The 16,709-nt window shown below is 41.3% G+C and overlaps 1 protein-coding gene across 4 annotated transcripts in view; it reads right to left on the bottom strand.

Annotated features, from left to right (window-relative positions):
- Positions 1-16,709, bottom strand: part of ptprub (protein tyrosine phosphatase receptor type Ub) — a 188,276-nt gene that overhangs the window by 76,830 nt on the left and 94,737 nt on the right. For all 4 annotated transcript variants that reach the window (XM_026183429.1, XM_026183430.1, XM_026183431.1 and 1 more), the window contains exons 3-4: positions 11,520-11,791; positions 3,925-4,006 (exon numbers count right to left, since the gene is read on the bottom strand). In XM_026183429.1, the coding sequence (XP_026039214.1) occupies positions 3,925-4,006; positions 11,520-11,791 (354 nt within the window). The remainder of the gene's footprint in view (positions 1-3,924; positions 4,007-11,519; positions 11,792-16,709) is intronic.

Below are 16,709 nucleotides of genomic sequence, written 5' to 3'. Positions count from 1 at the left end.
ACAGGTGAATTCTCCAGTGAATTTTGACCAGTTTCCAAAATACTCCCGTTTCTTTGTTTTTATGGCAGGCTGTGTAATAAATGTGTTCAGCGCTGCGTATATAGTTTTATCGCGATGGAAATTCTGTAAATGCAAATGTGGGCAGTGGCTCGCTCAGAGCCCACCACTAAAATAACTTACAAACAACATCAGATTAGAGGGGATCTATAGATAAGCACAATGTGGGAGTGAATCTGTGGAAGAAAAGCCAGCGAGTGAGCATTGGCTCTCTGCATTTCGACTAATAATGTCCCAGCAACCTGCGCGGGAGCCGCCAATGAGTCAGTGTGGGAGTAGCCCTCTCACCCAACTCCATGATTAACAATAGAGCAATGAGTACCAAACCCCTGCAGAGCCAAATCACTGGGTAAATGCTGGCAGCACTGCCTGCCAACTCTGAGAGATGGGGTAGCAAAAGTTGACATGTCACTCCAGATGACTGACAGGAGGAGAATGCAGGGCTGCTGTGAAGCCGAAGCATCGGGGAGAAGCAAATGTTTGCGTCTCACTCATCTTCTGCCTGGTTTTGCACAAGACTCTGTTCCCATCTAGCTGCGAGGAAGATGACAATTTCTTCATCTTGTTTGTATACAGTAAGTAAAGGAGAGTGCTTGCATTTGTACCCCACATGTGGCCATGTTTCCTTTGAGTGACTTTCCCTCCTAAGGTTTATTCATAATTCATGCGAGCCAAATATACAGTAAACAAACACTGAAATGAGTGTGAATAGAAAAGAACAAGCTCTGCATTTGGAACCGACTGCAGTGTTATACAGCTAAATGTGTCAGATCCTATCCTCGGGACTCTTTAGCGCGATAAATATTTCATTGGGCTGCAACACTGGTTTCAGAGTCAAGGATTAAGACTCAGGAGAATACAACAAAAATGTCAACCATGCTTTATCCAGTATTCCCAGAAAGGAACTTTTTGTCGAGAGTTCCTCTTAGTTTTGTTTTTGTTTTTTTTGTATGCAACACTTAATGTCTTTTCACTCCTTTTCTTCCTCCACACTCTTTGCTGCCAAGTAAGGCAGGCTGGCTATGTGCCACATCATAAGGCATGTTCAGGTCTTGATGAGAGTCTTAATTATTTAATGACCACAGTGGGAGCATTCAGAAGTTGCCATCTGCTATGTCTGGAAGTAAAAGGGTGTCTGACTGGGTGATATGCATACAGTATGGGTACAAAGCAATCTTACAGCCAATGTTCACGTAATAGAGCTCCTGGTGGTATCCTCTGTAACGTGAAATCCCCGAGGTGTCCAACTCAGCAAGAATAAAAAAAAAGAAATAAAAAACAGGGATATAACAGAGATCCCCCTGAGAGTAAAATATCCTTCAAGCTTGTGTCAGGTATATAAGTCACATGAAAGCAGCGTGGCTCAGGTGTTAAATGTGCTATGAGCTGACAAGAGCCCTTGTGTTCAGCAGTGGGACTGTACAGGGAGTGTGTAAGTGACAGGGAGAGACTTTGTCCGAGTATTAAGCTCGGGAGCTTTAGCGAATACGTTTTATACAAAGACTGTACATCACTGTGTAAAAGTCTTGAGCCACCACTCATTTCTTTATATTTTGCTTGAAAATGGGAAATAGGTGCTGTAATTGATTTAAACGTGAAACCATACATGTTAATACAGTATATAAGGCAAACACAGAGCCAGTACTTTTTAATAAGCTTGAAAGTCAATATTTGGTGTGACCACCTTTATTTCTCAGGCAGCTTTCATGTCATTTCATGATCTAGTTTTCAGGAATAGCTCTCCCGGCTTCTCTAAGGACAAAAATGGATGCTGTTTGGATGTTGGCTGCATTTTGTTTTGTCCAATGATCCCACACTGCTTCAACATCCGTGAGGTCTAAGCTCTGAGGGGCCAATCCATGACTGATTGGGTGTTTTTCTATCCAGGTGTTCTTTTACTGCATTGCCAGTGTGTTTGGGATCACTTTCGTGTTTAAATATGAAGTCATTGCTCATCACACACTTTCCAGATGGTATTTACATGGTGGATCAAAATCTGACTGTACTTTTCTATGTTCATATTTCTGTCAGTTTTGGCAACATCCCCAACACCACAGCTCCAAATCATGATGAGCCTCCACTGTGTTTTACATGTGACTGTAGACACTTACTGTTGCAGCTCACTCCTGAGCTCCTCCATGCACAATGATGACTTGAACCAAACATTTCCAAACTGGATTTATCATCTATCAGACCTGTTGCCACTGTTTTATTTTACCATACCTCAGATTTTTCTCCCTTTTCCTCTTCCTTAAAAACAACTTCTCGACTGCCCACCTTCCACTGACACCATTTCTGGTGAGACTTCAGTGAGCAGTAGATGGATCAACTCAAGGGCCAGATGCATCTCTCAGGTCCTCTGTTAGATTTTTTTTTATGATGATGTGAATTTCAGATAACATTTATCTGCTGTAGATAGTTTTTTTTTTTTTTTTTGGCCTGCTACTTTTTCAGCTAATAGCTCTTTGGAAATCACTTTGTTGGTACAAAAATGCTATATTATATCTGTCAAACTGTTCTCTTTGTCACTTTTCAGAGATTCAACTTTCAGAGATTCAAAAAAATGGGAAAAAAAATGTTGTTTTTGCAACAGGCTTCTAGTAACAAAGTGCCTAAAGATGCAATTTAAAACGGGTTCTTTTGCAATGTTGTTTGTTATGTGTAACAGATTCATCTTGTGTGTTGTTGCCTTTTTTGTGCTTAAATGAGTCATAGGTCAGGGTTAAGTGGCTTACAAACAAAAACTCAGAAAACAGTCAGGTACAAAATGTTCAAAGAAAAACTGAGACCCTCATAAAGCCTGGAGAACTGCTAATCACTCACACAGTAGTGCATATAAAAGATGTATCCAAGCCTGAAAACTAAAGCTAGTGCCAATGTCATCGGTGCCTTAAACCTAAACAAACCTTGATGTGATTCACTCGTCACAGTCGTTTCAGGGACCTAGTAAGTGATACACATTTGATAATACTAGAAATAATCCAGCAGCAGTGACTGTAATTTGGTGTACACACCAACGTAGAAGGTGGCAGTGCCGCAGCTCAACACTGATTGCCAGTTACCATAATAGGAAAGAAGAACTCCAGTTCCCAGCAAAGTGTGCGGCTGCAGCTGATCCATAAAATCAAGCTGAACTAGAAGACAGATAACACACTACCAGCACCTGACAAACCTACCTGTTATTGCTGGAGTTTGGAGAAAATTGCTGAGATATCACCAAGAGTTTGTTTGGTCAACATAACTGTAGCGGAAAACCTGACAATATGACAGTCCTAGCAGGTTTTTTAAAAAAGCAATAATGTCCATCTTTTATATACTATTTATATACTCTTGTTTCACACAAAGTTGTCAAGTTTAGGAAGAAAACTGAAATGCTCCTTTCACTTTTTCACCAGTGACACAAAAAGCCCTGTGCTGCTGGGAGCTGTTTATTATAACAACAACAAAAAAACAACCCTGAACAGGAGGCGTTTTCATTAAGCTTTAAAATGCAGCTAAATGTAGAAAACCTCTTTATGAGTTAAGTGCAAGAAAATGCGAAAGCCTTCACAGAGACTGAATTTGAGATTACAGTGATTAACAAATAAATCTGCCTGTCAAAGCGTGCTGGAGGCAAAACGACAGGTGTGTTCTCAGGTGGAAGGGAGTGTTGGCATTTGGGTGTCACAGTGTCTTAATAGTGCCGCTGTTGTCACAGCGTGCCCCGGGAGAGCTTGTCGTACTAATATAAAAGGTCAATCAGCCATTACTCTTCTCCTCATCACATTTATATTTCATGCTGCTTTAAAATCTGTTTTACTCCCACCCCAAGAAAAAAAGCTAAATATTTCTTTCCTGCAGCATCTTCTGTGACCGCAATCCACTTACAGCAAGGATAGTTGAGCACCATGATGTCATCTATGGCAATGTAGCCTCGCCGCTCCTTCGAAACCGTTGCCTCAATCAGCACCTGCAAAAGTGAACATTAATAAATGATGAGCAGATTTTATTCGTTAGCAGAGCAGCTAAAGCATATACTTTTCATTAGCCTGATGCTCTCGAAGCTGAAGTGTCAGCGCATTTGAGGGCTGTGTGAATTCTACTCCACTCTGCTCTTGTTACTTCTACTGCGACAGGCGGATTAATTACAAACACACCCATCACCGCATGTTTTACCTCAGTCCACGGGGCCAAGGGAAATAATTGATTTATCAGGAGGTACACAGAGTTGTTTTTGTTGTGTCGCATTCTAAACGCAGGACAGCCACAGCAGCTGATAATGCAACTTGCCACGAGACTCAAGGGGAGGACAAACCTCCACACCCTCCTATGGAACAATAAGCTGGATGAGCTGTGGGCTCTCATGAAACCTAATCAATATCAAATCACCAACCTCAGTAACACTGAGAGAGTTATGGGACACGGGGGTGATGTTTGTTTTTGCACCACCAAGGACAGTCTCCCATCCACAAGTTTGATCAAAGGCCAGCTTTGAGTTATTGTTTCTCATAATCCTCTGACAAAGTGATTACAGCATGTTTCCTGTCGCTGGGTTTGGATTTTTACTGAGGCTCCACCCCAAATTAAAATGAAATCACATCCTCAAAGCTGCTTTAAATGTGTCTCACATGATATTCTAAATCATGTTAGCTTAATCTTTACAAGGTCAAATACACTGGCGGCCACCAGAGCTCCCCTTCAGCCTCCTGGAAGTACTGGATCATCTGTTACCAGGTTCAAAATGTTCCATTCTTATTGTTTAATGTTGAAACACTAAGCAGGCAACATCTTTTAACACTTTTAATTCATCTTTTAATTGTCCCCTGGCCTTAAAATCCAAACAGTTACATCAGTCTGACAGGAGGAAAGTTACTATCACTATGAAAAGTCACAGAATGCAAATTGGGAAGAAGCTCTGAATGCTGTCAGAAGAAACTGTGGTGCTGGTGTAGATACATATTATACTGCACCGTTGAAAAACCTGCAAAATAAAAACAAACTCAGGGAAAAATATCACTGTAGCTGAATACTTCTCTGCCAATACCAAAATTATACTTTGCACAACCTCTGTCTGAGAGCTGGTTAGGGTTTTTTTTTTTTTTTACTTTTTGATTTACACTGAAGGAACTTTGACACCCACATCATCTCTGCTACCGCAATCCTCTTATGTTTGAACACCTAATTTAAGAGTCACAACTGCATCTTCAGGACCTCTGGCCCAAACCGCAGCCTTCCACAGTCAGCAGGACGGAGACGGTCCACCTTCTTTGGGCTTTGAAAGAAAGACGCCAACCGGTGTGACAACAAACTCAGCCATGCGTGACCCCTAAAGGCACCTTCCCAGAGAGATGGTGATGGGATGTGAGGAGATTGGGGTCAGCTGAAAAAAGAAAAAAAAGTCCAGACAGGATGCCATGCAGGAAGCCAGGCATGCACAGAGGGGAGGCTTGAAGCTTGCAGAAGGAGAAGTGGAGTGGGGAGGAGAGGAGAGGTGAGGTGAAAGGAAAAGCAGGAGGAAGGGTCCTGGCTGCTGGGTCTCCTGGAGTTGGAGGCTGACCCCGCTCTGTCCACAGCTGGCTGCTCTACTCACAGAGGAGCACTGAGGCTAATCTCCTTCTGTCAGAGTCAATTTTTCCTGTTTGTTCCCAGACTTTGTTGGAACCTGAGCTGGAAGATGGCACCGCTTTTCAAAAGCAATATTAACGTTTTACTGTTTTCATCGTTTTCCCCCTTCTTCAGGTTGTCAATTCGCTTAAAAGCAGAGTCCTCCCCTCTGATTTGATTTTCTCTGCCTTTCCATTTTTCGCTGTCTGCCTTTATTTCTTTCATCTTCCTCTCACGTCTTCTTTACTTAACTCCTTACAAGCCCCTGCTTAACCAGAAAATAAACAAACAAATCATTGCTATAATGAAAGCATAATATACTTCCGTATGTTGACCTGAATTAGCTGTGTAAACACATGCGGCCATGCCATTAGACTAACATCAAAATTAGCCAGAAACACTGATTGGGCTTAATGGCATACAAGACAGAGGGAAAAAAATGTCTCGGAAGTCTAATTAAGGTGTTATTACTCTCCGCTGAGCTAAAGCACTGAGGAGATTGATTGCTGGTTAATCCTTGAACTTCTTAGCCATTAGAAGAGCAGCTTTTTACGAGGGAGACATTCAGAGCATTTGTTTTAATAAACAACCTCTGTGGATTTTTATTGAAAGCCACTTTCCCAATGAAACTTTCCATGTGCCTATTCTTTATTCTAATGAGCTGCTACTTTTCTTTCTTGGGATAAAAACGCAGGCATCATCTTTTGGAGATAAAAAAATAAGGAAATAAATAAATAAAAGAGTGACACCACAGTGATTTATGGCTGATATAAGATGCACATTATGAGAACATATTACATTATCCTGTAATACTGGCTTTTAGAAACGGTTATAATGTATACAAATCTGGAGACAATTTATTTGGCCCTATAAACGACCTGCTACCTTTTCTCCAGTCACGAGACACAATTAGGCACACCAGGCTTTCACTCACCATGAGACGCAGTCATGCATTAGATAGATGACAAAGGATTGCGTGCTGAAGTAAATCTGATGGGGTAGGAATACCAAAGAATAGCAGCCAGTGTCTGAAGATATAATTTCAATGTCAAGAATCCCAATTCGCTCTGTACAGCGTTAAAAAAACGAAAACCTTTAACGTAGCCATGGGCTCAGCTTGAGGACTCTCAGCAGGCTACAGCGAGGAAAATAGCAGAAATTATCAGACAAAGAGGAGACGCACAGATTCTCATTTACAAGCCTTTGATGTGTTTAATGCATGTTATCTTTTTCCTTTTTAACTGAAATTGGTTTTATAAGTAAACAAGATAACATCATGGGAAATGGTTTTACATATCGAGACTTAATAATAACAATGTGGAAAAAATGTCTGAGTGTGTCTATGAAAGTAGACGCTCTGTCACTTTGTTATTCTGGAGCATTCAGGTGTGTCTTAACACAATGCCAAGGAGAAAAGATGTCAGCACTGATCTTAGAGGAGCAGCTGTTGCTGCCCATTAGCCTTGGAAGGGTTATAAGGGCATTTCCAAACAATTTAAAGTCCATCATTCACAAGTTTATTCCCATGTGGGAAACATTCAAACACTAGTCAATCTTTCCAGGAGTGGACATGGCAGCAAATTCACCCCCCAAGGTCAGACTGTGCAATGATCAAAAGAGCTACATGTCAGATTCCACAGGCCTCAGCTAGCATGCTTCATGTTCAAAAGTTCAAAATACTATAATTAGAAAAAGCCTGAACAGGTAGAGGTTCTTTAGAAGGGTTGGCAGGAGTTTCTTCACTCTAAAAAGAACATCAGCAGCACGGTTTACGTTTGCACAGTTGCATTTGAACAAACCACAAGACAGGTGGTGGTGAGAATTAGCTGTAATGCTCAGCACCGTGTTAGTGCAAATTAGTGCAAACACCACATTTCAACAGTCAGGCACCGTGGTGCAGGGCTAATGACCGGGGCTTTTTTTTGCAGCCACAGTCGCCGCAGTCATCCAGTCGATCAGACCACGAACTCCTCTGCACACCAAAGTATTCTAGAGTCAAATATGAGGCCGTCTGTCTGACTGAAATCGGGGTCATGCAACAGGACAACGATCCCAAACACAGCAGCAAATCTATAACATAATGACCCAACATCCAGACCTCAGTCGGATTAAAATGCTGTGGCAAGAGTGACGATGATGTGAGAGACTGATAAAGTCACACAGAAAATGATTACTTCAGTTTATCACTGCTAAAGGTGGTTCTACAAATATTCAATCCTGTTCTTGTTTACTTTCAAAACGCTTTCACACGATTGTATATTCACATTTTCTCAATCATTTGCTTAAAAAAAGAGGTGAAACACACATTGAACAAAACTTTTCTTGTGCAGTTTTTTTTATAGATGACACAAATATGTAGGGAGTCAACATAAAACTATCATAAATGCCTTTGTGCACGATAATCATGTGGCAAACGTTTGACATCGTGTCAGCCATGCAGTGTGAAATTAAAATTTCATAGAAATCACCAGGTAAAAGAAAAGAAAAAGAAAAATATTATGTTTGCATCATACCATATAAACACATGGGGAAAAGTAAGAAAAGGAAATAAGAAGACAGGAGGGGTCGGCTGGGACCGGGTGGGTTCAGCGCAGAGGTGCATGTCTCCGGCTCTAGTTAGCAGTTTTGGGGGCTCGATAACATCTTTAATATTTGATAACAAGATTCTCCAGGTATTGCAAACACTCTAAACCAATATGAGGCAGAGAGAAATATGGCAATGCACAGCAGATCGCACTCGCACGACATTTTCAATCGAGACATCTCAAGGTGATCTTACTGCCTTCTATTTTCCATTCCTGAAACCCATTGCACTCCAAATCCCAATTTAACACCTGTGATAGGAGGAAGAGACTCCTGTCAGCCTTCGCATTAATATACACGGCAACCTGATCAGAAAATTTACAATAAACTGCACATAAAGTGCAAACATAGACATGTTAAAGAAAAAAAGAAAAAGAAAAACATCATCATTCGTTTTCGATAAAATCCTCAAACACTCAAGTTGGATATAATCAAGAAAATAATTTTTTAAATCACCAGGAAAGCGAACAAAGGAGATTGGAGTGATTGTGGTTTTTCGGCATATTAATCCCCTTAGTTTTGGTGATTATCAGAGAATTTGTCAGACTCCACTTAATTACATTCCACAATGACATTTTCAAGAAATAAACACAGACTGAGTGCGTGCCCCAAACAAAGTATTTCATTACACCCCAAAACGGTGAAAGCTCGAGTGTAATCTCACGTCTGTATCTCTGCAGTGTAAAAGCCTGACATTTTGTATCCCTGTGCTGTAGGCAAGAAACTGGCTCCTCCAATATGTCCTGAAACCTAATAAGGCAGAAGAACTTGAGGATTTAAAAACTGTCTCCAAAAGCTTGTGTGTTCCCGTGGGATTTATTTTAGTCACAGACAATGATAAGAAGGACCCATTATCCACCGCTGCTTCAAAAGAGTGCTTTTCTACTTTAATGACAGTGTAAATCAGCCTGCCTATCATTTGAAACCCAAAGTGGAAGTATTACACCTGCCATGGAGCTAATATAAACAAACTTTCACCATTTAAAGTCACACAAAGCTGCTGCTATACAGCTAAAAAAAAAAAACATGTAAAAATGAAAGTTGAACGCAGTGCCACTGCAAACTTCTCTTCCCCCTTTTCGTTGCTGCTTTACAATAGGGGATAGCCAGCACTATTAGATACCATTAAAGAAAACATTGAGCTTTTACACCTCCCCACTTGCCCTTCTCTCCGTTCTGTCTGTGCAACAGAGAGCAATGACGTGTTGCAAGACAAGGCCCACTGTCATTCCACAGTGATGAGGTTTTTGACTGCCGAGGGATTAGCAATGTAAGCCGTGGCATATGTGACTTTGTGGAGGCAGTTTGTTTTGTTTCCTTTGTACTCAGAAGCAGTATGAGGTCAGCTGAGTTAAAGTGAAATGTGAGATGAAAGTAGAAGAAAGAAAGAAGGAAAACTACATTGCTTTAATTCCTCACAAGCTAAAATTGGATACAGTTTTTCTAACGGTGCCAATATCTGCTGATCAAATCCCAAATATTAGCAATTTAATCCAATCTGAACACCGTGTTCCCCCCCAACATGACATAAAAGCCATTAGCAGTTTAAGCTGTTCTATTAAAAGCCACTACTGTCAATTCTAATTCAAGTGTAAGGCCCATCTTCTTCTTCTTCCCTTGTACTGTTTGTCCTGTCTTCAGAGCCATCCACTCCTCCTCATAAGCCCATTATAAAGCTCCTTCTCCTATCTGGAGCCTCTCATTGGCAGCTGCAGCATAATTCTGACTCACCTATGAGCCATCAGTGTTTACTGGGATGCTAACGAGACCGAGAGACGAGAAAGTACACAGCTCCCCGGAGAAAGGGAAAGGAATAAACCGGCGATGTTCAAAAAGCAAATTCAATAGCACTTGACTGGCGAAGAAAACGCAGGATAGGTTTTATTATTTTATTCAGGACTTATCTGCGCTGATGTTATGATAGGGTGAAACTGTGGTTAGTGAGTCTGTTTTATAACACGGAGATGGCAGCTCTCTTCCACTTCCAGCTCGCTCACTGTTAAACATGCAGAATGAGAGCAAACCTCCACTTAATGTATTTAATAAGGGTACAGTGAAAGTAGCGATTTGCGATGAAAATGCCATGAAAAGAAAAGAATCAGACAGTGTGGACCTCATTATTTGCCACTGATGAGCAGTTTCACTGGCAGGCGTCCTTTGCTACTCTGTTTATGGGGCCAAAGCTCAAGAGACACTGCAACTGGATTTGGCACTGATTAGTGCAGCTCGCTGTCTTCTTGCATAGTTAGTGATTTGTAGCTACTGACTTGATATCCAGAAATATAGCTACAGATGGCAGCGCCACAAACTCAGTGGGTTTCACTATAATGGTTTGTTTCTCTTTGAATCAAAGAAAAATAATGTCCCTTTTTAACTTAGGTCAACAAACGTTGGTGTTTAATTATAACCTGGAAAAGAAGTAGATACATAAAGTATGCCTGAAATATTATTTTCTGCTATGAGTCAAGTGCCCCTGACTGTAATACTGTTCTGTACAATATATACATGTGTTTTATCCTGTTAACCTAACATTGTTTACCTTATTTTCAGATCGCATGATGTCGGGAGAAAGGCATCACCCTGCATCTACACCCCAGGTCTGCACAACGCTAAGGACTATTATTTACATAGTGAAGGTCACATCTTGCAGGTCTGAATAGAATTTAATTAAGTCAGCAGGATTGACAGTTCTTGATAAAATGCACACTACTCAACTTAATTGCTTTTTGACAGCTCCGCAGAGTTTGCAGAAAGAAGAAATTGGATTAATAGACGGATAACACTCACGCTCACCTGACTGTGCCATGTGCAGACCACAGCATATCAGACCCTCACAGTGCATGCCAGTCACTGTCTGCGTGCTGCATGCACACAATGGCGTATCACGCGAATTGTTAGAGTGAAGTGAAAGTGCAGAAAAACAAACCTCGCAGGGTGAAATCTCCACCAGGCATTCCCTTGTGAGATCTACTTAGGTGCTTTAAGCACCAGCATTGGCTACATCCACAAGGGAATCAGTGCTAATTAAGTTGCAAATGTAAGTAATTAACTGTACCTCAAGGCTAAAATGAGTAGTGATCAACAGAGCCTCATTGTGTACCATTTTTAAGCTCTACATGATCGCGGTCAATGAGTCTGTATATCTCCAACAAAAAAAAAAAAATGTTAAGTTCTTAGAGGAGCATCAAGCAGCTACTTTGAACAACACGTCCGACATATTAAAAGCGAGGATGATGAAGACTTTAAGTCAGTTTTAAATCAGTTTCATCAACATATTTAAATATGAATGTTTGTACCTGGTATTCGTTCGGCCAGAAGGTGCTGACAGCCAGCTCAACCTGATGCCACTGTTTGCCATGAGGCCCCGACGTGTTCCACACTGGACTGCCGAGCGGGCCGCCGTTGACCCGCACATATGCCCGTAGAGCCCCGGGACTGTGGCCATCACGGCTATACAGGAAGTAGCTGAACTGGACGCAGTGCGTGTCATTTTCACTCAGTGTCTGCAGCAGCAGCTGAGCACGATGACCCACGGCATGCTGGGAGGAGTTCACCAGCATATAGGACCCTGGAAAAAAAGCAGGACAGAATGCAACAATTAATCGCTCTATTCAACATTTATGTGTTATTAAAAGACGGGGTCATTAACTGTGAAGCCAATTTTTCTGCTGCTCTGTATTGGCCGGTTTAAGCCTGAAAACAATGTAAAAGTATTTTAAATCATTGCGTTCCTGTACACCAGATGTCTTACATGCGTCAGAAACAGACATCATTTACAAGTTGCAGAAGTGAAGCGTGCATTTTAAAAAAGTTAACTAGTCTCTCGAATGCCTGAGGTGTTTATTCATTTTAAATTGGAAAATGAAGTCAACCACACAGACACTTGCACTATCTTCTACACCCGTGTTTTCCTGAGGCAGTAATAGCTTTTTGGACATTCATGTATTTTTCATTCATGTATTTTACAATTTGACTGTGTTGTTTTCTTTAGACACAAGGGGCAATATTGAAAATCATAGTTTGAGTTTATTTATATATGTAATAATGCATGATGGGAAAATACACAATCTACAGTACTGCACAAAACTCTTGAGAAACCCATCACTTTTTTATTGTGCTTCGAAAATGGGAATTAGGTGCAGCAATTTATTGAAACATACATTTAAACGCAGCATGTAAGGCGACTCTAATGAGCTTCAACACAGCTTGAACTGTTATTGCTTTACGTAGCTTTCAGGAATAGTACTCCAGGCTTCTTGAAGGAAAGTTGAAAATACTTCTTTGGATTTTGGCTCCTTTCGTTTTGCAATAACGTTCAGGTTCAGGCTCTAGTGAGGTCAATCCATGACTAATAGTGTTACTGTGTTTTTCTATCCAGGTATGATTTTGAAGTATTGGCAGTGTTTTTTTGGAGTCACTGTCATGCTGAGAAATTAGGCTGTTGTAAATCAGATGCTTTCCAGATACAGGTACTGCATGGAAGATCAAAATTGTGCTTCGTAATTCCATTAATTCTGATCTGAAAAGATCGCAAACACCAGAGGCTGAAATCCAGACACCGTATTTTATAGATGTTATAGACGCTCATGGTTGTACCCATCTCCTGACCTCCTCCATACATATTGGTGATGATTTGAACCAAAAATTCTGGATTTTGGATGCTTTACTTTGTCAGACCTCTTGCCAATGATTTTCAGTTCAGTTCTTGTGGAATTTGGCACACATCAACCTTTTCTTCCTATTTGCCTTCCTTAAGAATGGCTTCTTGACAGTAGTTAGTAGTGGACTGAACAACCATATCCATCTGTCAGGTCCTGTGTCAGGTTTCTACTAGATTTGTCCTGTTTGTTAAGGACAATTTGAGTTTCCTCAAATTTTTTAAGGACACACTGCACACCATGCAGAAATGTATCAACCTTTCAGCTACTTGCTGCTTGGGAATCACTTTGTTACGGAGCCCCGCAGGGGACATGGGAGAAAAAAAAATTAAGACGGACTTTTGCGAGATCTCGCAAAAGTTTTAGCCGCATTCTTCGGAGGCCGCCAGCTCGAAGCCGACCGGGAGGTCGAGGCACGATGTGCCGGGAAAGCGGTGTTCCTCCCGGCTGTAGTAGGTCTCGACCTCCCGTTAGCTTCGAGATGGTGGGTGTCAGATCTCCAAAAACGTCGGAGCACTTTTGCAAATATGTGATGTCTTGTAAAGCGAGCAGGTGTCTGATGTTTACACAGCTACATTCACGCCTCAAAATATCTTAAAAGTGTATTTTGTGACCCAGAAAGAGTAATATTACATCTAAGTAGCTGCCGCCATTGTTGGAATTCAACTTTACAAGAACAGAAACTAAATACAGGTTGCAACATATAACATAATAGCTCTAATTATTATTGTTATTATATCTGTGTGCTACACAAAATTAATATACTTTGACATCAAGTTGCCCCTCTTATCTTTCTTCTTTTCTCTGTAGAGGATGTGCAAATGTGCACTCTTTGCTAAGTTGCCCGTCGGCTTAACAAAAAAACAAAATGTTCCTTTGGAAATGGTACAAGGACTGGACTGAGGATGAGTGAAAATGCAGGTAATGTCCAAAGAAAAACTTTGAAACATCTTTAGAAAGCCTGGAGAACAACTGCTCAAGACCGCTATAACAAAATGACAAGAAAGTCTGGCTCCCCGGAAGTAAAATATAACGAAACGAGGGCTGGCTCATGACTCGCACAGTACCGTACAAGCGTATATGAAAAAGAGAGTAAATTAGTTACATTAGTGCTCATACCGCGAACATGTCCATAGCACAGACTTGTTCATCTAATTTAAGTGGTTGAGCTTTGCAAATGAATCACTGAGGCATTTTTGGGAAACAGACTCCCATGAACCAAGGTAAACATATCAGACAAGGAACAAATCTTTTTTTAACCACTTTTCGCCGTGTGAATGAGAAAGAAGAAAAATGAAAGTATTATCCACCAAGTCACTGCTATGTGTGTAGGTGGTTAACAAAAGGGGGGAAAAAATTAAATGTGGGCTTTTGAATGTACAGACACATTCAGTTCTGGCGATGGCAGCAGTGAATACCGGAGACAAATGAGGGGACCGAGTGAGAAAAGAAACTGAGTGAGAAAAATGAGCTCATGGCCAGTTTCCCTCTTCCCTCTTCACCAAGGTGACGCCGAGGTAAAAACGAGATTCACAAACCCCCCGACCGCCCCAAAGCCTCCTCTAATCAGGATAACATAACCCCATTGCCCTTTGCCTCGCATCTGTCCTGCCTTGAGTCTGTGCCCACTAACGTGATTAGCACAACAATGTTTGGAGACCTTCCTGTGTACTCAAATAATCAAGCCTGTTGTCTTTGTACTCCAAGGTCTTTCTGTTCTCAGTCAGAAACAAGCCCGAGAGACCAGACAGTCACAGCCTTGGCGCCAGGTGTCCAGAAGACACTTATTCTCCTCTCAGATGTAATAGCATGTGAATGGTGCAGAAGCCAGACAGAGGAAAAAAATCTTAACATCCCACCGAGTTTGCACCTCTGAAATAGGAGCCTCTCTGACAATAAGCATCTGGGGCAACACACCATACCTACAGAAGTACTCTGAGTTATGAATATAGAAGTCTTTAGCTTTTTTATCCTCATCTTTATTAAACGCCAAACAAGCACCTGATGGAGTCATCCGCTTCTTCACAAGCACAACCAGCCACTGAGAACACACTAATTACCTCTTTGAGCACAAATAAGACAAAATGCCTAAATTTACAAGCTGATGTTCTACATAATGAGATTGAGATTCACAACCCTTAACCCCGGAGCCATAAAAAACATTAAATCAAGGAGCTGTATGGCCGCTCATTACGTGAAAGCTATACGTGGCCTTTGCTATAAAACCGCATTGCACTGCAGCGCACTGTCAACACCTCCTGATTTGTGTCCTGTCCTGCGCTTGGCATCTCGGCACTCTCATTTCGCTTTGCTTAATTAGATCTTTCAGAGTCCGTCTCCTCTCTCGCACCCTCCAGGCCCACGAGGGACTCATAAAATACCAGAAAAGGGCTGAGGTGCTGAGGCCATACTGTCCTCACTGTGCCTCCTGTTTTATATATAGGCATTATTAACACCTTTCTGTTGACTCTGCAATAACGTCACGTGAGAACGGACAGAGCAGCCGCCCTGCTGCCCTTTAACCTGCTTGAAGACTCAAACCGAAGACGGAGTGAAGTCATAAATTTAATAAGGGTTAGCACGTGTGGGTGAAAGCAAATGATGGCGAAAAACTGAAACACTGTGACAAATTAAATGGAGGTCCTGGACACAGTCGGTGCAGTAATCCCGATATACTGGGAGATAATCCACATTAGCTCGCTCAGTATGGGCATTATGTATATTACTTGATTTGATTTGGCAAGTTTTCGAAGCCCTGCCTCTGTGTAAGCAGGAATTTCTGCCCCTAATTAAATGGTTGTGTCTGAGGGCTGAAAAGGCTAAGCAAAAGCATTTAACAAAAGGAAACATAATGGGAAATTAATCAAATCTATTTCTACACAATGTGTTTCTTTTTTCTGTTACGTAATCCGTTTAGTAAAAAAGTAAATAGACATTGATTTTTTTTGTGCCTTTTCTCATACACAGACAACAAATATATCTCCTTTCTTTTAAAGGGAATTAACACTTTAAATAAGATACAAAGATATAATTTAATTCGAGCACACATAAGGCGGGAGACTGGGAGACCTCCGTGTACTTCAGAACCAATGTTGAACAGCGTGAACGGAACATGAAGAAAACGAAATGTTTTCAGGCATAAACTGAAGTGGGTGACGGTGTGACAAAATGTCTTTTTGCAGCAGCACTCTCTGCACACTCCATCTGACCTTGTTTGCCAAGTCTATATTATGGAGACAGAACATCTCTGCAGGGCCCTGTGCAAGGACGGAGACGAGAAAAGGAAGGGCAACACCTATTCAATTTCCTCTCAATAACTGACACTTTGGAGAAGGCGTCGATTTTTGATTTTAAAAAAAAAAAAGCGAAAGAAAGAAGACCTCATCGGGGTCAAAGGGCTGCCTGCGAAGTGGTCCAACTTCAGAGTGCATTGCAGTGATGGGATTGTTAATATTAACTGTTAAGGCCAGTCAATTCAGGTTTACCTTGACATAGGGACACTGAACAACATCTTTAGAAGAAACTGCGAAGACGAAGAAATTGTTATGTCCTAGCGAGTCATCTTTGGGAATTAAAGAAGAGGTCAGACTGAATTGTTACTGTCTTGCACACGCAAAGTAATGACACCGTTCAGTCACTCGAAAAAACCCTTGGATTTATCTGAAAAGCGCTCCTCAACCAGAGTTTGTCTGCTTTTATTATAGTCATCAGCTCATTGATTGAACACCTGGAGCGTCAATGTGTCATTAGCACCTAAAACCCACCTAAACTGCGGCGTAAAGTCGTTTTTGCTTCAGTGACACCTGCCGCTGTAATCCATTCAAACAA

Source organism: Astatotilapia calliptera, chromosome 11, assembly GCF_900246225.1.
Source record: "Astatotilapia calliptera chromosome 11, fAstCal1.2, whole genome shotgun sequence".
NCBI classification, from domain to species: domain Eukaryota; kingdom Metazoa; phylum Chordata; class Actinopteri; order Cichliformes; family Cichlidae; genus Astatotilapia; species Astatotilapia calliptera.
The sequence above is the reverse complement of the archived record's forward strand: the minus strand, read 5'-3'. Positions and strand labels throughout refer to the sequence as shown.